Source organism: Lepidochelys kempii, chromosome 3 (assembly GCF_965140265.1).
Source record: "Lepidochelys kempii isolate rLepKem1 chromosome 3, rLepKem1.hap2, whole genome shotgun sequence".
NCBI lineage: Eukaryota > Metazoa > Chordata > Testudines > Cheloniidae > Lepidochelys > Lepidochelys kempii.
The window spans coordinates 7,104,636-7,127,945 of NC_133258.1; the positions used below are offsets into that span (position 1 = coordinate 7,104,636).

Genomic DNA, 23,310 nt, shown 5'->3' on the forward strand with positions numbered 1-23,310 from the left:
CAATGGTCTCAAGTTGCAGTTGGGGAGGTTCAGGTTGGATATTAGGAAAAACTTTTTCACTAGGAGGGTGGTGAAGCCCTGGAATACGTTACCTAGGGAGGTGGTGGAATCTCCTTCCTTTGAGGTTTTTAAGGTCAGGCTTGACAAAGCCCTGGCTGGGATGATTTAGTTGGGGATTGGTCCTGCTTTGAGCCGGGGGTTGGACTAAATGATCTCCTAAGGTCCCTTCCAACCCTGATATTCTATGATTCTAAGTGTGACAAAATCATTTATTTACACTTTATATAGTAAAATGTACACCTCAACACAAGGGCCATACAAGGTAGCCAAAATAATATTATTGGAACCTTAATCTTTTGTATTTCCTGACTGATTTTAACCATGAAACCTTAACATAGCAATAGCACAGCTTTCTACGTGGATATCACATTATGGATTGTGTGCCTATGGACAGCGCTTCACCCACCATACAGCAGACTAAGTCAGGTTTATAAGTTCCTTCTACTGATTCAGCTATTCTCTTAATGTATATCAACAGGTAGGGGGCCTGTACTTTAGAGGAAGATGGAGTTACTTCCAGTGCCACATGTGTGTAGCCATGGAGAATATAGCTTTTTTTTTTGGCCAAAGTATTCTCAGAGTTGCAGCAGATACCCACTGAGCACATGCAAGTTGATTTACGTACAGACACTGGGGGTTACATGCACACAACATGGAAAGATGAAAAAGTGTGCGTACACACTAGCTCTATATCTAGGATTTCATCTGTAAAGAAATAGAAACTCAATTACCTCAGAAAAAAGGTTCTAAAAATACCTACTTCCTTAGTGTCAATAGACTTAACAAAAATTACCATTATATTGTTCATAGTTCATGATTGCAATTATTTGCAATTTGCAGTGATCACTATTTCTGAAGTTTACTAAGTCTTTGAATAAAGCTCCAGTAACTATTTTTGAAAGACAGGTCATTAAACACCTTCTGTTCTGTCTTTGAAGATGTGTGCATGGAAGAGAGACAAAAACCTTTCAGCTGTAATGTGTACCACCTGCCAAGAATGTTTCAATGAAGGGATGTTTAGTACAATTTAAAAAGGAAACCTTTTTCCCTACCAAAAGTTTTAGAACCTACAGTTAACGCACCAGTAATCCAAGTCCCCAAAACAATAAAATCAAAGTTTATTAGCTGGTTTAGCAATCTTTTATTAATTGTGTCAAGGCTTCTGATGGAGACCTATATTCGTTTTAGGGCTGTCAAATTATTTTAAAAAATTAAATGCAAGATTTTTTTTAAACCTCAATTATTCGGAGTTTTAATCACACTGTTAAACAATAATAGAATACCATTTATTATATACTTTGGGATGTTCTCTACATTTTCAAATATATTAATTTCAATTACAACACCGAATACAAAGTGTACACTGTACACTTTATACTATTTTATTACAAATATTTGCACTGTAAAAAATAAAAAAGTATTTTTCATTTCACCTCAAATACTGCAGTTCAATCTCTTTATCATGAAATGCAACTTCCAAATGTAGAATTCTGTTTTATATACCTGCACTCAAAAATAAACAATGTAAAACTTTAGAGCCTACAAGTCCACTCAGTCCTACTTCTTGTTCAGCCAAGCACTAAAGCAAAACAAGTTTTGTTTACATGTGCAGAAGATACTGCTGCCTGCTTATTTATGTCACCTGAAAGTGAGAATAAGCATTTGCATGGCTCTGTTGTAGCCAGCATTGCAAGGTATTTACGTGCCATATATACAAAACATTTGTATGCCCCTTCATGCTTCGACCACCATTCCAGAGGACATGCATCCATACTATGACAAGTTCTGCTCGATAACTATCCAAAACTGTGCGGACTGATGCATGTTCGTTTTCATCATCTGAGTCAGCTGCCACCAAACAGATTTTCTTTTGGTGGTTCGAATTCTGTTAGTTTTGCCTTGGAGGGCTGGTCTTTTAAGACTTCTGAAAACATGTTCCACACCTCGGCCCTATCAGATTTTGGAAGGCACTTCAGATTCTTAAACCTTGGGTTGAGTGCTGTAGCTATCTTTAGAAATCTCACATTGGTACCTTCTTTGCATTTGTCAAATCTGCAGGAGAAGTGTTCTTAAATCGAACATGTGTTGGGTCAAGACTGCCATAACATGAACTATATGGCAGCATGTGGGTAAAACCACAGAGCAGGAGACGTACTGAATTCCTTGGGAGAGAATTGTAACAAATTTGATTAACGCATTTTTTTTTAAACGAGCATCATCAGTATGGAAGCATATCCTCTGGAATCGTGGCCAAAGCATGAAGAGGCATACGAATGTTTAGCATATCTGCCACATAAATACCTTGCGACGCCGGCCATAAAAATGCCATATGAATGCCTGTTCTCACTTTCAGGTGACATTGTAAATAAGAAGCAGGCAGCCTTATCTCCCGTAAATGCAAACAAACTTGTTTGTCTTAGTTATTGACTGAACAAGAAGTAGGACTGAGTGGACCTGTAGGCTCCAAAGTTTTACATTGTTTTGTTTTGAGTGCAGTTATGTAACAAAAAAAATAATCTGTATTTGTAAATTGCACTTTCACAATAAAGAGATTGAATGACATTACTTGTCTGAGGTGAACTAAAAAATACTATTTCTTTTGGTGACAGGGTCAGGTCAGATGGCTACAAAAGAATGGTCGAAGGTAGATACATTAGTTCCAGGTTAAGCAGGTCCCTTTTCCCTGGGTAAACTAACAGGGACTATTCCAGAACACTCAGGAACTTCCTAGAACTAATTAAGGCAGGCAGGCTAATTAGGCTGCTAGAATTAATTAAGCATAATCAGGACACCTGGTTTAAAAAGGCTCTCACTCCAGTTAGTGAGGTGCACACAAAGAGCTGAGAGTGAGAGGGTGTGCTGCTGGAGGACTGAGGAGTACAAACGCTATCTGGCATCAAGAGGAAGGTCCTGTGGCGAGGATACAGAAGGTGTTGGGAGGAGGCCATGGGGAAGTAGCCCCAGGGAGTTGTAGCTGTCACACAGGTGTTACACAAAACACTATTGACAGCTGTGATCCACAGGGCCCTGGGCTGGAACCTGGAGTAGAGGGTGGGTCCGGGTTCCCCCCACCCCCTCAACTCCCTATTGGATACAGGAGGAGTTGACTTGGACTGTGGGTCCCACCAGAGGGGAAGGTCCCTGGCCTGTCCCCTGAACCACTAGGTGGACCAGCAGAGACTGCGTGGATTGTTCTCCTTCCTTTTCCCCATGCTGGCCAGTGATGTGGTTATCTGAGCGAACAGCAGATTTGAGCCACGAAACTGAGGGCTACTGTGACTCTCTGAGGCAAGCAAAATTCGCCAATAAGTGCAGGACCCACCAAGGTAGAGGAGGAACTTTGTCACATTTTGTTTATATTTTTTACAGAGCAAATACTTTTAATCTAAGATAATATAAAGCATTGAACACTTTGTATTCTGTGTTGCAAGTGAAATAAATATATTTGAAAATGTAGAAAAACATCCAAAAATATTTATAATTTTCAATTGGTATTCTATTATTAACAGTGTGATTAATCACTATTTTTTTAATCAAGGTAATTTGTTTTGAGTTAATTGCCTGAGTTAACTGCAATTAATTGAGAGCCCTAATACTTTTAATTATTTATGAATTTCAGGTACCTTGTGGGAACTGTAAGCTCTTTGGAAAAAATAATTAGAAGTTTGTCTGCAGCTAAAAAGTTATAATAATAGCATTTCACAGGATAATCATATACCTCCCACCTCATTACTTGGGATTAACTCCTCTTCTCTCTTCAGTGGTGGAAGCACCACAAAACATCTGTACTACATCAGACCGCTAGCCTACGGCACAATTCAACCACAGAACATAAAAGCATCAAGTGGAAAGATAAAATATAATGTTAAAATGGGAATATATCTGCAGATTGTTTGCAGAAAAGTTCCATTAGGAAAGGAAGTTTAACTTGCACATCTCTGTAATATACATCAGGCAATGACATTTTAACAGCCTGAGAACATACTTACAATGGCTGCATTTTGTTTAGTTCCATAAAATTATACTAGCTGAACTACAATTAGTCATATTAGTATGGACAGAGTCTGCTAAATTACAGTCAGTTTCTACTCAGTAGCTCACAAAACAGCAGAATGAGAAATTCCCAGAAATAGAATTCCGAATACTTCAGACTCCTAAATCTTTTGCTTAAACCTTAAGTTCTGTTCAGTATACGTGTTGGCAAGTGTGATTCATGATTCCCCCATTCATTTACCCCTCCCATCAACTCATCTCTCTTGTGCTACAAAGGAGAAGCTGAGTGTTTAATCGCATTCCACAGAATGAGGTGTCTGCTCTGGTAAGAAGCCCATTTATTCCTGCTGACTGCTTGATTTATTCCAGCTATTATTCTAATTATTGTATCAGTCCCACTGCTAGGGTAGGCTCTGGGGGTTGTTGGTCTTAGCTATTACATTTACACTTGCCAACAAGAACAACCAGTGTGTGTACATCTCCTGGAATTCCTGGCATGATGACATGGATGTGATGGGAGGAAAACAGGATCACTCTTAAAATTATTCACATTATGCAGTGGGGGGAAAAGAACAAACAAAAAGTGTTTGTAGTAGTATTTTATTAACATAGTCTGGTGACAGGCACCAGTATAAGAACCTGGATAGAAAATAAGAAAAAGAAATGAAGGAAAAATAAGTCTTGTATATCATTTTTGTCTAAAAAACATTTTAAAGATATTACAGTTTGCCATAGTGGGAAAAAAAGGCAAAAAGCCAGAGCCTTCCCAGTTTAGTCAATGCATTAAAGTTAAAATAGAAAATATTCAGAAATTCTTAAGGAAAACAGTTTGTCTCACAAGAAAATGGGAATATTGAAAAATACTTTTAAAACCACCACCACACAGGTGTTTATAATATAAAGGCCTCCAGACTACTGGCTGAGAACGACGGGCAACACTTCAAAAGAAGGAAACACTGATGGAATAGTAGGGATAGTTGGGGTGTTATACTTACAAGTATAATTACCAGCTCAAATTGCAGAAACATCCAATATCCTTAATTCATCAGTGGGACTACCAGTAACTCATTACTTTCCTAGGAGAAGTTACTATAGTTAATACCTCCATTGGTGACACGAGCAAGGTGCTTAGATATCTTCCTGAAGGCATGTTCATTGTTCCTCTTTCAGTCACTGGGAAATGGAGGTTACTCACCTTTAACGGGAGGTTCTTCTAAATGTGTGGTTCCTGTCTATATCCCACATGTGGGTACACATGCGCGCCATGTGCTTCATCTGGAATTTTTTACGACGTCTCTGGTGGTCTGAATATGCATCGTAGCTATCCTTGCACTCCAAACTGAAGGGTGGTGAGGGCCAACACCTCTCCAGTCTCTATTCTTACCGCAGACCAAACAATCTACAGCAGACGGGACAGAGGACAGGTAGTGTTATACAGAAAGGGACCACACGCCTCAAAGAGCCTCCAGTTATAGATTAGTAACCTCCAGGTCTTCTTCGAGTGATGGTCCCTACGTGCATCCACACATGGGAGATTAACAAGCAACACTCAAACAGGCATGAGTGCAAGGACAGAGACATGTTAGCTGAATGTAATACTGTTGTCCCACAGCTTTATTTGTAGTGGAAGACAGCATATGGTGTGTCTGCCATGAGTGACTCTAGCTCACTGTCTCTTCTGGCTGATACTATAGTTATTAGAAGGCCATCTTCATAGACAGATGGGCCATAGAGCATGTGACTAGAGGAGATCCTTCCATGACATTAGAAGGGCATCTCCCATTGAGCCCTTTTCCAGGGCTGCTCTGGAGCAGTACTGGGAAAGTTGCTTGTTTGCCTGAGAGGTAAAAAGGTCCAAGGCCAGCTCTCCTTATTGGGCAAAGATGTTGAGAGCTGAATTATGAATCTCCCATTTGTGGAAAAATGTCTGCTTAGGCTGCCTGCTAGGGAGTTCTGCGGCACTGGTGAGTATGCTGTTGATAGGGTTATGCACTGGCTGATGCACCCATTTCAGAGCGTGACTGTCTCCATGCAAAGAGGTAAGAGTCTCATTCAATCCTGCTTCTTTCTACAAAATACAATTGTTTCATGTGGTCTGACATTTGGACATGTCTGGATCGTCTGAGTGGGAGGAAGACATGAGGCTTGACAGACTGTCCTGAGTTCTAGTAAACTGATGTCCATTCTGAACTCCTACAGGTCCAGATGCCAAGTGCTGTACAGTCGCCCACGTGAGTTCCCCAAGCTAAGAGGGAGGATGTCACACTGTCTAGAGTAGCTCACAACTGAGTGTGCCAATCTCAGGTCAGATGGTCAGAAAACAGGGCAGACACCTCACACTGGCAGTATATTCTATAATCAGATTTCACCAAGCCAGTAACAGATGTGTACTCTGGGATTACTGTATTAGTCTTACCACGGAGTCAGAAACAGTCCCCTTAGGCTCTCAAGTGCATCTTGCCACCCAGACAAACTAGACTTTGTGATTAAAGGTTATTAAAACCAAAAATCACCTCCCATTAGGTTACTCCCAACCCCAAAAGGTTGGTCATTTATCCCAGTCAATGGATACTCTTGTTCTCACACTAAAGATAACACTAACAGCCAATTTCTCTAGTAAACTAACTAAAGGTTTATTAACTAAAGAAAAGAAATGAGTTACTGAGAGGTTAAAGCAAGTAAAATACATTAACAGGTGAGTCAAAGTTTGTAAATCCAATACGATAGCAGAGATGTAGTAATCTCCTAGTTTTCCATAAATTTCTTAGGGTTAGGTATAATAGCTCTTGGGATCTCTGTCTAATCGCTCAGTATTCTACCCTATTGGAATCCATCAACCCAGAGATACAGGATCATCCCCTTATAGCTATTTTTCCCAGAAAGCAATCTGGCAAGAGTTTCCATCTCAGCATGGGCTCTTCCTTTGTTGACTAAACACAGACTGGGTCTGTGGATTTCCCATTGTCAAACCCAGTGACCTATGCTTTGAAGTTAGCATGCTTCTTCATTTCAAGTTCCATGGCTCCAATCCCGTTTGATGGGCAATCCAATTACAGATACATACATAATGCATTTAGTTATGGCAATCCAAACAATCTTTCATTAGTTTTCATGAAGTTTAAACATCAAGTAAATACACCTTTGCTCTAGAGTTAATTAAGTACAGGGTATACATAATGTAATGCAATAGTAAACAGGGTATAGGTAAGTGAAGACAAAAATAATATTTCTTTGATATCCACATGCAAGTCAATAGTCCTATGCCTCCAAGCCCACTCAATATCTCGTTGATATATTCACACAAGTGAATTGGCGTATGGCTTTGATTTGAGCTAGTGTGTCCGCATCACAAAGGTATCAGTAATGATGGTTGCCTTGGGAGTCAGCGTGAGGCAAGGGAACCCCACCTGAATCATCTCCGGTTTCATCCACCAGACGAGAGTCCAAAACTTTGACCGAAACTGTCACCCTGCTGCCCTTCTCTGATGAGTAGATGTAGAGAAGCCAGGCTGTAGACAATAATGGCAAATGGCGTCACGTGTGCGCATGGGGCCATGTGCGAACAAGGGCAAAACAAGTTCTGATCGATGTCCAGGGTCTGATACGGACTTGGTACATGAGAGAACTAATGGCCTGAAATCTCAAGAGACAAATATGCTGTTGCTGTGATCAAATCCAATGTTGCCTCTGTGAGTGTGTACCTTGTGGGGGTCAGCATGGATTTTTTGTGGTTGATGCAGGCAGCCAGGGGAGGCAGAAACCTGAACAAAACACAGGTTGCCTACTGGACTTCTTCATAGGAGTTGCTTGTCAGGAGCCAATAGTTGAGGTATGAGAAAACTGTCAATCCCTCTTTTCATCCAAACTGCCACCACTGAAAAAAAAAAAATCTTTGTAAAGACCCTAGATGCTGTGGTCAATCCAAAAGGAAGGACTCTGAATTGGTAATAGTTTTGATCAAAGGACAGTATTCTTGTCAGCAAGTTAAGGAAGTATGGGCTGGATGAATGCACTATAAGGTGGGTAGAAAGTTGGCTAGATTGTCGGGCTCAACGGGTAGTGATCAATGGCTCCGTGTCTAGTTGGCAGCTGGTGTCAAGTGGAGTGCTCCAGGGGTCGGTCCTGGGGCCGGTTTTGTTCAATATCTTCATAAATGATCTGGAGGATGGTGTGGATTGCCCTCTCAGCAAATTTGCGGATGATACTAAACTGGGAGGAGTGGTAGATACACTGGAGGGCAGGGATAGCATACAGAGGGACCTAGATAAATTGGAGGACTGGGCCAAAAGAAATCTGATGGGGTTCAATAAGGATAAGTGCAGGGTTCTGCACTTAGGACGGAAGAACCCAATGCACAGCTACAGACTAGGGACCGAATGGCTAGGCAGCAGTTCTGCGGAAAAGGACCTAGGGGTGACAGTGGACGACAAGCTGGATATGAGTCAGCAGTGTGCCCTTGTTGCCAAGAAGGCCAATGGCATTTTGGGATGTATAAGTAGGGGCATAGCGAGCAGATCGAGGGACGTGATCGTCCCCCTCTATTCGACATTGGTGAGGCCTCATCTGGAGTACTGTGTCCAGTTTTGGGCCCCACACTACAAGAAGGATGTGGATAAATTGGAGAGAGTCCAGCGAAGGGCAACAAAAATGATTAGGGGACTGGAACACATGAGTTATGAGGAGAGGCTGAGGGAACTGGGATTGTTTAGTCTGCAGAAGAGAAGAATGAGGGGGGATTTGATAGCTGCTTTCAACTACCTGAGAGGTAGTTCCAGAGAGGATGGTTCTAGACTATTCTCAGTGGTGGAAGAGGACAGGACAAGGAGTAATGGTCTCAAGTTGCAGTGGGGGAGGTTCAGGTGGATATTAGGAAAAACTTTTTCACTAGGAGGGTGGTGAAACACTGGAATGCGTTGCCTAGGGAGGTGGTGGAATCTCCTTCCCTAGAAGTTTTTAAGGTCAGGCTTGACAAAGCCCTGGCTGGGATGATTTAATTGGGTATGGGTCCTGCTTTTGAGCAGGGGGTTGGACTAGATGACCTCCTGAGGTCCCTTCCAACCCTGATATTCTATGCTTCTATGAAACTTACAGATCATCCTGTGGGCTGGGTGAATGACTACTGGAAAGCGTGACTCTCATGTCAAGAGCCGTGAACCCTGTGCCCTCCTGTAAGAAGGAAATGACTGATGCAGAGGAAATCATGCAGCATTCTAGCGTTTGGATTAACAATTCAGTTGTCATAGGTCGAGAACTGGCTTCCACCCTGCATTCTTCTTGCGGATCAGGAAGTAAGGGGAATAGAATCCCTTCCATTGATGTTGAGGTAGATCCTTTTCTATGGCTCCCCTGAAAAGATGAGAGTCCACCTCCTGGTGTAGAATGTCCTGGTGAGAGTGGTCCCTAAAAAGGAACCAGGAAGGGGTTCTGTGGATAGGAGTTTTGCCAGAAACTGGATGAAATACCCTCTGTGAATAACTTGTGGTACCCATATGTCGGTTGTTAGGGCCCTCCAGTTTTTGGAAAATTGAGTACGGCAGCCTCCAAGTATCTGAGGAGGGGAATGAAAAGGCATCAATAAAGAAATGCAGGTCTCGACAGTCTCATTAAAAAACTCTTTGCATGGGGGTCAGAGTACAAAGTGGCAGGAGATGATGTAGAGGCTGGGTTCCTGGATCTATAAATCCTGTCTCTTACATGGTGGATCCTGAGGACTTTGGTGATAGAATGGCTGAGGAGGTGGTCTCACCTTATACCCAATCTGTATTGTTTTCTCTTGGGGGCAAGTGTATAGATACCAAGTGAGCGTAACGTTTTCCTTGAGTCCTTGAAGGAACGGAGAGACTCATCCGTGGTCTTGTGAAATTGATTGTGTCAAAGGGCAGATCTTAATTGGTAATCTGCATCTCTCATGGGAAACCTGATGATTAAAACCAAGAGTCTCTCCTCATAACACTGACTATAGCCATCCCCCTTCAATACAGTATCTACCGCATCCACCATAACATGGAGGGAAGTTTTGGCCATCAATCTGCCCTCATCAACTAAAGCCTGGAAGAAGGTGTTATCCTCAGCAGGAAGTTTGTCTCTAAAATCCATAAATTTAGCATATTTGGCCAGGAGGGCCTGACAGTTCGAGAACCAGAGTTCCTGAAATGGACGGAAGTGGAAATGGAAGGAAAAGGAAGAAAAAACTTTCTCCCTGGAAGGTTGTGCTGCTTGTTTCCCTTATCAGAAGGGGTAGCCTCAGGGTGTTGCTGCTTGGACCCCTCCATAGCCACCTGTACCACCAAGAAGAGAGGCACTGGAAGAGAGAATAAAATCTCCCTCCTCCCACCTTGGACCAGAACGCTCATCTCTGCTGACCTCCTGCATAAAAAAAAAACCATAGAATTTCACCCAATGATTCCTGTATCGAATCCATATATTGTGGTTGAGCTAGAGGCTCTCTTTCAGAAAGAGACATCCATTCTTGATTTATAGAATTCAAGTGATGAAGAATCTATCACATACCTAAGTAAGTTGCACCAATGTACTTTCTCTTTTTAAAACCTGCACATCTTTTAAGCCTGAATTCATTTATTTTACTGGCTCTTATTATGCCTGTCTGCTAAATTAAAAAGCCCTCTACTAGCAGAATTCTCCTCCCATGCACTTATAGACTGATCAAATCACCTCAATCTTCTCTTGGATAAACTGAATTGACTGATTTTCTTTAGTCTCCCACTGGAAGGCAGGTTTTCCAGATGTCAGAATCATTCTTGTAGCTCTTTTCTGAACCCTTTCCAATTCATCAACATCCTTTTTGAAATGTTGACATTACAGCTGGACACAGTCTTCCAGGAACAGTGGTAGCAGTTCCTCCATACTTGTACTCAATGTTCTGCTGTTTATGCATCCAATATATTTGTTTTCTTAGCCAGGACACCACACTGTGAGCTCATGCTCAGTTGGTTATGCACCATGACCACAGAGTCATTATTCTGAGTCACGGCTTTCCAAAAATCCAGTTCACCCCATCCTATAAGTGTGACCTAATATTCTTTGTGCCTATATGTATGACTTTGCATTTGGCTGTATTAAAACATATGTTGTTCAAGTAAGCCCAGTTTTCCATAGGTTTCAGAGTAACAGCAGTGTTAGTCTGTATTCGCAAAAAGAAAAGGAGTACTTGTGGCACCTTAGAGACTAACCAATTTATTTGAGCATAAGCTTTCGTGAGCTACAGCTCACTTCATCGGATGCATACTGTGGAAACAGGGGAAATAGGTTACCTTGCATAATGACTTAGCCACTCCCAGTCTCTATTCAAGCCTAAATTAATTGTATCCAATTTGCAAATGAATTCCAATTCAACAGTCTCTCGCTGGAGTCTGGATTTGAAGTTTTTTTGTTGTAATATAGCAACTTTCATGTCTGTAATTGTGTGACCAGAAAGACTGAAGTGTTCTCCGACTGGTTTATGGATGTTATAATTCTTGACATCTGATTTGTGTCCATTTATTCTTTTACATAGAGACTGTCCAGTTTGACCAATGTACATGGCAGAGGGGCATTGCTGGCACATGATGGCATATATCACATTGGTGGATGTGCAGGTGAACGAGCCTCTGATAGTGTGGCTGATGTTATTAGGCCCGGGGGGGCGGGGGGGGTGAGAAAACCTGGATTTGTGCTGGAAATGGCCCAACTTGATTATCATACACATTGTAAGGAGAGTGATCACTTCAGATAAGCTATTACCAGCAGGAGAGTGTGGTGGGAGGAGGTATTTTTTCATGCTTTGTGTGTATATAAAAAGATCTTCTACACTTTCCACAGTATGCATCCGATGAAGTGAGCTGTAGCCCACGAAAGCTTATGCTCAAATAATTGGTTAGTCTCTAAGGTGCCACAAGTACTCCTTTTCTTTTTCCAGTTTTCCATGTGATTCAGATTGCTGTTTCCAACATTATTTACTACTCTGCCAATTTTTGTGTTATCTGCTAACTTTACCAGCAATGATTTTATATTTTCTTTCAAATCTTTGATGAAGACACTGAATAGCACTGGGGCGAAGAAGAAACCCTATATGCTCTGTACACACATACTACTGTGTAACTGCTTTCTAGACAAGATGCTTTTGCTTCCAATATGTATACAATTTTAAATCCAAAGAAAGAAAGCCACCTTGCAAAAAAGTAAAAGCCTTAATGAATGTCAGAAAGGCAACATTGTGTTTCACCTTCCACAGAGACCTTACTGATTCAGTCTTTCACAAGGAAGGGATAACATTTTCTGGATGAAGTAGTTCAACAAATCTTCCTCATCCTTCCTCTTCACCTGAATTTTAAAGTACATGTCCTAAAGAAGAAAGTCTGGCCTGTAAGATAACCACTAGCAAAGCCACAAAACAGGAGTGTTAGATCCACTAAGGCAAAACAAAAGCATGGTTATTTTAAGCCATACTTACAACAAACTGGTCAATATCTCTTTCAAGCCCCATGTTCGGCAAATCAGGCATCATGTGTGCCACCACTTTAAACCCTGCATCCTTGGCTACGTGAAATGACTCACACACAGCCTTCACTGTGTGTCCCCTGGAAAGAAGAAAAACTGGTTAAAAAAACCTACACAACTTCACAAATTGCAATCCTTCCGGTGTGGCACTCACTCCATCTAGATATCCATCTTAGCCCCCACCCTCACAACCACCACCCCCCATCAATGCACCCCCATCACCAAACAACTGTTCCCCTTATATTTAGGGCCTTTTCTTTTCCCTCCACTACATAAGATTCCCCTCATTTATATTTTTGTGTCTGGTTTTATGACTGTGGTTCTACTTTATTAGTAAAATATTGTGATGTTTTTATAAATCTGTTCTATGGCGAAATTATATGGCACTTTGAGTAGGTTGCGGGGAGGCAAAAGAGAGTCATTTCGTTTCCTTATTAGAGGAGGGATCTGAGCTGCATCAATAACTCAACTACTTGATGCCTGGACTTATCTGTGAATATTCTTCTGCCTTGCGGCAATTGGAAACACTCAAACAGCCCCACTAATGACTCACACTACACAATGGAAAAGTAATTTCCAAACATTTAGCCTAATTGGTTGTAATCTGACATTTAGCTACAAGCAAAATATGAACATTTAAAACAAAAATTCACCCCTACATGCTAAAAGAAGAATGGAAGTAAACCAGAACCACACCTTAGGAGAGACTAGCATGACCATCAATCAGCTCAAAAATTAGACTTCAATTCATTGTTTTGGAGAGCTGAAGGGATATTTTAAAACATGGAAGTTGTGGGGGGAGGAGATGTCTGCATGAGTGGACTACAATAGAGCACAGAACCTTTTAGGCATATTGCAAGCATCTTCAAAAGTGCCAAAAGCTTTAAAAAGTTAATCTTAAAAAAAAGGTTCCTTCTGTATAAAAGAAACAGCTACCTATTACATTCCTCTTCTTCAGGGCTAGCAACAGAAACTCCATTTGCAGTTTCACTGGAAAACTTTCAAAACAGCAGTGACATGCAATTTAGAGATGCTGCAAAAAATCATTTCATCTGATGGACAAAACTGGATGGGAACTAAAAAGCGATCAGAGGTGGATAACAGGGATACTGACTTTGAAAGATCCATCTCTGAGTAGGCACAACAGCTGTGAAAGAGTCTGTAGAAAAACAGGGATAAGTGGGCTTGATACGCTTGAAGACTGTGGCAGAAATCAGCATTAATGAATGTACCTGAGCTAAGAATCAGGTGACATGGCTACTTTTTTTTTTTTTTTTTTTTTTTTTTTTTTTAAGTACAATACATTGCTATTTATCTTTGTAAAGCTCTGACATCTAAGATTGAAAAGTGCTGTGTAAGGGTTAGTTATTTAGTTTATTTGACTGCTTGGTTTGCTCGATAGGCTAAAGTTATTCTTGAACATTACAGCTTTGGTCATCTGGTCAGCCATTGAATCTGGTACTCATGTAGCAATGAAATTCTGGACCTTCATGCATCAGCCATAATAAGACTAATCTTTGGGAGGGAAACTGGCTTCAGACTCAAATGTCAAGTCTCCACAAGAAAATGTCTGACATTTTCAATTACTGCACAATTATTACCTCTAAGTTTGGTAAAAGGTAGTTTTTTTAAGCCAGTCAAACCATATTCCCATTCCTCTGTAATTACTTATGCCATTGGTTTATTAAAGATCTTAGGTAAATAACTGGTGTGCAGGATAAGGGTGAAGGTAAGCTTTATATAAATCTCCAAAAACAAAAGTGTTCTGAAGTTAACAGGATCCCCAGTTCTGCAACAGTATGAAGCACATTTCTCCCCAGCAGGTTACAAGAATATGAACCGTAGCATTCTAGGTGCTTTGGCAGTGATTTTGTCGTCACTGATCCAGGGCCACAAAGAAGTTGTCAAGAAGTTCTTACTTGTACACTTCCCAGCCTCTGAAACTACTGTATATGTAGAATGATCCTGATTCAAGAATCAACAGGTTTAATTTCTGGCTATAAAATAGACTGCGATGAGTGTCGATTATAAACACATACCTGACCTGCCTCACACTCTATATGTGCCAAGTGCCCTGTCTCTTCTTTAAAATCCTTCAGGAATGACCACCATGACCAATGCCATACTTCCTGAATATATGGTACCTCTTTAGATTATTTTGTACAGATTTTAATGTACCATGTACCTACTCGAGTCTTTGAATTGTAAATTTCTCAGGACAAGGACTCTGATGTTTGTTTGGACACATCCTACTTACCTTACAAGCGTGCATATATTTATAGAGCTATAAAAGACGGTACCCAGCACTATAAAATACTTATGGGACAGGAATATCAATATCAAATTGTGCCAGAATTAGGCTGGCACTCTGAAGTATTTGTTTCCAGGTGCCTTATAGAGTACTCCACAAGACAAACAATAAGCAGTCACATTGAGCTTTACTCTGAAATATTCTTCTCACCTGTTGGTATCTCTGGCCACGTCCTCATAGACACTTTGCACTCCAATCTCCAACCTTGTGCAGCCGTATGACAACATGTCACTCAGGTGTCGCTTCAAGCAGTAATCAGGCCTGGTCTCTATGGTGATCCCAACACACTTTGTAAGGCTTCTTTCTGAGTATCTGTGAACAAAAACAAGCTCCTTGTTACGATCACAAAACAGTCCCAGACTGTTCAAAACAGTCCAAAGATTTCCAAGTGTCAACTTTTTACAATTTCCTCTTCAACTAAAACCAGGAAAAAGAGAAACACACTATAGCCTGGCAATCAGAATGGACCCAACACTGTCACAGTGTGAATATACATAGTTATATACATCTACAATAAAGGTTTTACTTATTTTTTATTATTAAAGAAAGTGGAATATCCCTGGTTCACAAGGCTTCTTTCAAACAATACTTGTTGGGAAGAGGAAGATATCCCCTGAACTGATCAAGCCCTTTTGTGCTAGCAGCAGTGAAAAGCGGGGCCTATATAAGAAGGGAAAGTCAAGATGGGAAATAAAAAGATGAGCTGAGTTAGGGGTGCCCTTACACCATAACAGCCAGTCTGACATACCCAGCTAATACTTCTCTTCAGGTAATTGAGGTGCATGTTTCTCTAAATTCTACAAAATCTTAGTTTAGTTAAAGCTCTGTATAATCCACTTGTTTCCTGTTCCCAAGGAGCACAGTTGAGCTCCAAGAGGCAGTAATGCAGAGTGCAAGAACATGACTTAAAACAGATTTAGTTGGTATGTTTTGATAAGGCCAGATACTTGTAGGCAGTCTATGCAAAAATCCACAGAGCATCTCTCCTCCTGGAACTGAGTAATGCTCTGAGCTTCATTTACATCTGACATTGCTCAGGAGAGCCTCATTTCAACTCTTTTTCTTTAACGGACTAGATGCACAACACTGACTCACTGACATATGGTGTTACAAAAATCCTCCAACAAGAGAATAATATTAAGTTACTGCAAAGCTTAATTCAGTGGCTTGGGGCACAGGATAAAAATAAAAAGTAACATTACTATTGATACTTAGATAAAAACTGTCAGACATTAGGAAATGTTGTCTTAAAAACCCACTGTGAAATGTATTCTGATTTGTAAGAATTAAAAAGAAAAAAAATCTTGGCCTTGTTTACAAATAACTAATGGTCCCATATCAAAGGGCATATATGCATATTAAAGAATAAGCCACCTTCAATATTGTGTAAAAATAAAAAGGGAGAAGCAGAAAGGAATCAAAAATTATTTTTCTCTCTTGAAGCAAATTCATAGCAAAGTTAAAACTGCTGAATATAACGAACACCAGAAGACTCCTAACTACAGTGGTTACAAAAATACTGTTATGATTCCAGTGCAGCATGATAGCTAATGAAACTGTCTTGCTTAACTCCTCATATGCTATAAATAAAAGTGTGGCTGAGTTAAAATAGTGAGAAAAAAATAAAATGGGTATTATAGTATCAAAGAGGGCAATCGCAGGGATTAAAACCAGGGAGATGTTTAATACAGCAGTTTCAGGATTCATAACTGGCAATGCCTACATCAGAATTTTGAATATCAACACACCTTTCAAATCATCTGGTTAGCTTCCCCTCCCCTAATTTCCAAGATCCCTCCCAGAACAGTATCACCGTTCTTCTGGAAAAGGATTAGCTGAATTTTCTTGGTCAGTGTCAGTTTTCACTGGCTGGAATCTTACGCTACAAATGCCAGCCATTGCCAATTCATAGCCAACTGGAAGGACTAAAATCATACTTTTCCCAACAAACCTCTCTGAGACTGCACATGTGTTATGTCTAGAAGGAATGAAAGGCAGTGACAACAACATGCATGGAAGGAAAGGACTAATACTGGTCACTGCCTGTGCTCTATGTTTAGCAGCTTTCTATTTCTACAATAGAATTATGCTGATCAGCCAAGCATCTGGCTACAATGTCTCTTGTATATATAAGTAACTATTCTATGAAGATTAAAAAAACAAAACAAAACAAAAACAATGCTCATACTGAGCAGGCCATTTTAAAACAAGAATCATTCATTGATACTGCAGTTTTTATTTGTTAATTTGCAAGGAGAAACAGAAGGCAGAAGTATATGCCACTCAGCATTCTACTGCAAATAATTTTAGTAAAAACTCTTGCTCGTTATTCCCTGAAACATGCAGATGCAAGGAAAATAAGAATGCTAGAGAGAGAAGAGGTTTTTCTCCTCCCATTAAGGTGAGAAATTAAAACAAAGTAAGAGAACAATAGGATATTTTAGCATCACTCCTGTTTGCAAAAGGATAAATCTATTTCACTTTGAACTTAACATTTAATTAAAAAGTGTCACAAAACTTGTAAAGTTATAAAGGGAAATGGACATCTTTACAGCCACTTACAAGGGCAGCTGAGATCTCCCCTCAATCAACCTCATTGTCTCCCTTTAAACTAACAGTTACCTTTGATTCATCAAAAAGAAAAGGAGTACTTGTGGCACCTTAGAGACTAACCAATTTATTTGAGCATGAGCTTTCGTGAGCTACAGCTCACTTCATCAGATGTTTACCGTGGAAACTGCAGCAGACTTTATATACACACAGAAATCATGAAACAATACCTCCTCCCACCCCACTGTCCTGCTGGTAATAGCTTATCTAAAGTGATCAACAGGTGGGCCATTTCCAGCACAAATCCAGGTTTTCTCACCCTCCACCCCCCCACACAAATTTACTCTCCTGATGGGCTAGCACCAGCAGGAGAGTAAATTTGTGTGGGGGGGTGGAGGGTGAGAAAACCTGGATTTGTGCTGGAAATGGCCCACCTGTTGATCACTTTAGATAAGCTATTACCAGCAGGACAGTGGGGTGGGAGGAGGTATTGTTTCATGATTTCTGTGTGTATATAAAGTCTGCTGCAGTTTCCACGGTAAACATCTGATGAAGTGAGCTGTAGCTCACGAAAGCTCATGCTCAAATAAATTGGTTAGTCTCTAAGGTGCCACAAGTACTCCTTTTCTTTTTGCGAATACAGACTAACACGGCTGTTCCTCTGAAACCTTTGATTCATCATAAGCTTTCATGAGCTACAGCTCACTTCATCACGAAAGCTTATGCTCAAATAAATTGGTTAGTCTCTAAGGTGTCACAAGTACTCCTTTTCTTTTTGCGAATACAGACTAACACGGCTGTTACTCTGAAACCTTTGATTCATCAACTACTTCCTAGAACTGTTTCATTGGAAAAGTACAGCACTGGTTGACGGACAGTAGCATCAGAGCATCAAGGGCTAGGTAATTTTACAGCCAATAACATTTGTAGTTATATGTGCCAAGAGAGAGGTAATCAAATCCCAAGCATCATGTTACAGGCTGATCTGGTGTATTGTGCTTTACTTTGTCTTCCTTAAAAAAAGATCAGGTATAAGCTACTGTCAAAGGCATGACAGTGACTTGATGGAACACTGGCCTAATCTGGTATGGTCAATTCTACAGCAGATGGAAGTGTCTGCCATGTCTCCAATCTATTGTGAGCTGCCATAAATAAAGAGTAGAGGGAAGTATCTTTTCAACCCTGCAAACATAAACAAAAGACTACTAAGTTTCAAAATACACAGAAAAACAACAAAACATCAGACAATCATGGGAGGATAAATTAATATAAGTTGATGCATAGCTATTACGCCAGACACATCAGAAGTCATCAAGAAACAGAAAATAAGTTGACAGAGTCACACTAAGAACTACAAAAGATTATAATGTAATGGAAACCAAACACATCTACAAGAAGAATGGAAATTGACCCACGTGAACATGGTTTAAAGTCATGCTAGATTTATATACCCCTTTTACTGTACAGAAGGTGTTGCTAAAGGATACCAATAACTTGAAGAATTACACTTCTCACTGGAAGTTCTGTACCCACGAGTTAACCGCAACACCTAGAGTTGCAGAAAAGGAAAACAGTTAACTTTTAATTATTTTTCAATTTATTTTATGCATTTGACAGCAATTGGTGTTGTGTCTCCATTGCTCAAAAGACTCTTATAAAACCGTAGGCCTAACTTGACATGAGTAACTTGACATAAGACAGACCTCAATTCTCAGTAAGCATGACTGGGAAGATGAATGGAAGACTAAGTTTTAAATAAGCATGTAACAGGCATTATTCTGGAGTCAGTCTAGCTAAGATAAGCAGCATACTTGGTACTAGGGACAATGGACAAAATAAACCTGGAATGTAGAGATCAGTTTATACATGAACAGCACAGGGACAGAGCATGCTGTATAGCAGGGGTTCTCAAACTGGGGGTCGGGACCCCTCAGGGTGTCATGAGGTTATGACATGGAGAGTCGTGAGCTGTCAGCCTCCACCCCAAACCCCACTTTGCCTCTAGCATTTATAATGGTGTTAAATATATATATAAAAAAAGTGTTTTTAATTCATAAGAGGGGGTCGCATTCAGAGGCTTGCTATGTGAAAGAGGTCACCAGTAAAAAAGTTTGAGAGCCACTGCTGTACAGGGACTGGTTCCAGAGACATAAATAAGCGAGTCACGAAGCACGTGATGCAACGTATAGTCAGGAATGAAGAGATTAGTAAACATGTATATAAGGAAAAAAAGTTTCGCTGTGTAACTTTAGATTTGTGATGTACCTTGCATCCAGCCCATGTTCAAGCCTGGCCAGCTTGACCATAGTGTTGCTGTATGCCAAATAAAGGTACCCCGAGTGACGAATTCTGGAATCTAACTGAGTTTTTGAGAACCAAGTGGAAAAGGGTTTCATGGGACGCCAACAAAAACCATGTACTGTGGAGCACAGAAACCCTTCTAAAAAGAAAAGGTGAGGAACTGAAAAAAAAATCAGGACATACTGTCTTAATGGTTCTCTGTCAGATACTAGATTTTTTTAAATTAGTCAATATTAAAACAAGTTGGCAGTATTTCTATTTCAAAGTACAGTCAATGCATCAGAGCATTCACCTAGCCAGTAACCATGAGAAAGAAAGGATGGTCAGATTTATGCTCTGTGGTAAGGAATTTAATGATCAAGGCTTCTATTTATTCTTCTAGGAGCCTATTCAGTTTATGCAAGAGAAGGTTAAAAAGTGACCTGATCTTTGGTCCATAAATACCTAAGCAGGGAGACAATTTGATAGCAAAGGATTCTAATTTAGCAGACAAAGACAGAACAAGATCCAATGGCTGGAAGCTGAAACTAGAGAACTTCAAATTCCTAAGGCACAATTTTGTAACAATGAGGTTAAGTGATGACCACTGGAAAAACTTAATAGAGAAGGCCAGTAATGACCACTGTGATCACCTAGTCTGACCTCCTATATTAATACAGGTCATAAGATTTCACTGACTTAATTCCTGATTGAACCAGAACATATCTTTTAAAAAAGCATCCAATTTAGATTTAAGGCTATCCAGTGGCGGTGAATCCACCATGACCATTGGTAAATTGTTCCAATGGTTAATTACTCTCACCGTTAAAAAATTTACACATTACTTCCAGTCAATTTGTCTAGCTTCAACTTCCAGCCATTGGATTGTGTTATACCCTTCTCTGCTAGTTTGAAGAGTCTTCTTATCAGATTTCTGTTCCTCATGTAGGTACTTATAGACTGTGATCAAGTCACCATTTAACCTTTCTTTGATAACCTAAATAGATTGAAAAGGAATACTTGTGGCACCTTAGAGACTAACCAATTTAGTCTCTAAGGTGCCACAAGTACTCCTTTTCTTTTTGCGGATACAGACTAACACGGCTGCTACTCTGAAACCTGTCATTAAATAGACTGAGTTCCTTGAGTCTTCCACTACAGGACATGTTTTTGAACCTTTTAAATCATTTTCGTGGCTCTTCTCCAAATCCTTAGATTTATCAGCATCCTTCTTGAATTGTGTCCAGACAGTATTCCAGCAGCATAAACAGTACCAAATACAGGAGTAAAATAACCTTTTTACTCCTACTCAAGATTCCCCTGTTTATGCATCTAAGGATCACAGCCCTTTTGGCCACAGCACTGCACTATGAACTGGTGTTCAGTTGGTTATCCACCATGAACCCCCCAGCCCTTTTCCAGGATAGAGTCCTCCACCCGATCAACATGGCCAGCGTTCTTTGTTCCTAAATGTGTGACTTTTTAAAAGATATGCTCTAGTCAATCAAAAGTTATGGACTTGATGCAAGAACCACAGAGGGAAATTCCACATTCTGTGTTATGCACATCTCCTATTTTATTAACTAAAAAGGGATTGAGTCCATAAAAATCAAAAAGATCATAAAATTGAACATCTCAAAATTACAGTAGGTATGGTACGTAAGTGCAATATAGTGCACTGCCTCGCTTTCTTCTTGTCTTTCAAAACACTGTGATTTCCAGTGTATGAAAGGCATTGCAACACAAAAGGGTGTTGGTTTGTTCTTAGTCATCACTTTCACTATACAACTTTTTTTCCTCATCGGGAAAATGGTTTATAACAAGATTGGTGTTTATAAAAAGCAAGGTTCAACTGTAGTAAGACAGCCCCGTCACAGAATCATAGAATATCAGGGTTGGAAGGGACCTCAGGAGGTCATCTAGTCCAACCTCCTGCTCAAAGCAGGACCAATCCCCAGATCCCTAAATGGCACCCTCAAGGATCGAACTCACAACCCTGGGTTTAGCAGGTCAATGTTCAAACCACTGTGCTATCCCTCACCCCTAGAACACTTACAAGCAAAAATGACAAAAGATACAAGATAAGGAGACAATGTACAAGCAAAGCAATCAAGGCAGGTGCAGGCCCATAGCAGGCGAATTCCATGCTTTGTGTGTCACATTTGCTTATATATTTTAATTGTATTGATTAAAAAAAGCCCTTGTTTTAGGGGATTTTGGCTGGAACATTTGGGTTTCAAGTGGGGAAAAGGAAAAGTGAGTAAAAGAGGAGTGAGTGGAGAGAAGGAGAACTGAGGGTCAGAGAAGGATGAAAGGATGCGCTGGGCATCACAAAATGGGGAAGAGATGGCCACCCCTCTGTGGAGATAGAGGTGGTTAGGGACTATTTAGAAAAGCTGGACGTGCACAAGTCCATGGGGCCGGACGAGTTGCATCCGAGAGTGCTGAAGGAATTGGCGGCTGTGATTGCAGAGCCATTGGCCATTATCTTTGAAAACTCGTGGCGAACCGGGGAAGTCCCGGATGACTGGAAAAAGGCTAATGTAGTGCCCATCTTTAAAAAAGGGAAGGAGGAGGATCCTGGGAACTACAGGCCAGTCAGCCTCACCTCAGTCCCTGGAAAAATCATGGAACAGGTCCTCAAAGAATCAATCCTGAAGCACTTGCATGAGAGGAAAGTGATCAGGAACAGCCAGCATGGATTCACCAAGGGAAGGTCATGCCTGACTAATCTAATTGCCTTTTATGATGAGATTACTGGTTCTGTGGATGAAGGGGAAGCAGTGGATGTATTGTTTCTTGACTTTAGCAAAGCTTTTGACACGGTCTCCCACAGTATTCTTGTCAGCAAGTTAAGGAAGTATGGGCTGGATGAATGCACTATAAGGTGGGTAGAAAGCTGGCTAGATTTTCGGGCTCAACGGGTAGTGATCAATGGCTCCATGTCTAGTTGGCAGCCAGTATCAAGTGGAGTGCCCCAAGGGTCGGTCCTGGGGCCGGTTTTGTTCAATATCTTCATAAATGATCTGGAGGATGGTGTGGATTGCCCTCTCAGCAAATTTGCGGATGATACTAAACTGGGAGGAGTGGTAGATACACTGGAGGGCAGGGATAGCATACAGAGGGACCTAGACAAATTGGAGGATTGGGCCAAAAGAAATCTGATGGGGTTCAATAAGGATGAAGAACCCAATGCACAGCTACAGACTAGGGACCGAATGGCTAGGCAGCAGTTCTGCGGAAAAGGACCTAGGGGTGACAGTGGACGACAAGCTGGATATGAGTCAGCAGTGTGCCCTTGTTGCCAAGAAGGCCAATGGCATTTTGGGATGTATAAGTAGGGGCATAGCGAGCAGATCGAGGGACGTGATCATTTCCCTCTATTCGACATTGGTGAGGCCTCATCTGGAGTACTGTGTCCAGTTTTGGGCCCCACACTTCAAGAAGGATGTGGATAAATTGGAGAGAGTCCAGCGAAGGGCAACAAAAATGATTAGGGGTCTGGAACACATGAGTTATGAGGAGAGGCTGAGGGAGCTGGGATTGTTTAGCCTGCAGAAGAGAAGAATGAGGGGGGATTTGATAGCTGCTTTCAACTACCTGAAAGGGGGTTCCAAAGA

The 23,310-nt window shown here is 40.8% G+C and overlaps 1 protein-coding gene across 5 annotated transcripts in view; it reads right to left on the minus strand.

Annotated features, from left to right (window-relative positions):
• ELP3 (elongator acetyltransferase complex subunit 3) overlaps positions 1-23,310 on the minus strand; it is a 133,002-nt gene that overhangs the window by 71,988 nt on the left and 37,704 nt on the right. For all 5 annotated transcript variants that reach the window (XM_073335612.1, XM_073335613.1, XM_073335614.1 and 2 more), the window contains 2 exons: positions 15,011-15,172; positions 12,503-12,629 (listed from right to left, as the gene is read on the minus strand). In XM_073335612.1, the coding sequence (XP_073191713.1) occupies positions 12,503-12,629; positions 15,011-15,172 (289 nt within the window). The remainder of the gene's footprint in view (positions 1-12,502; positions 12,630-15,010; positions 15,173-23,310) is intronic.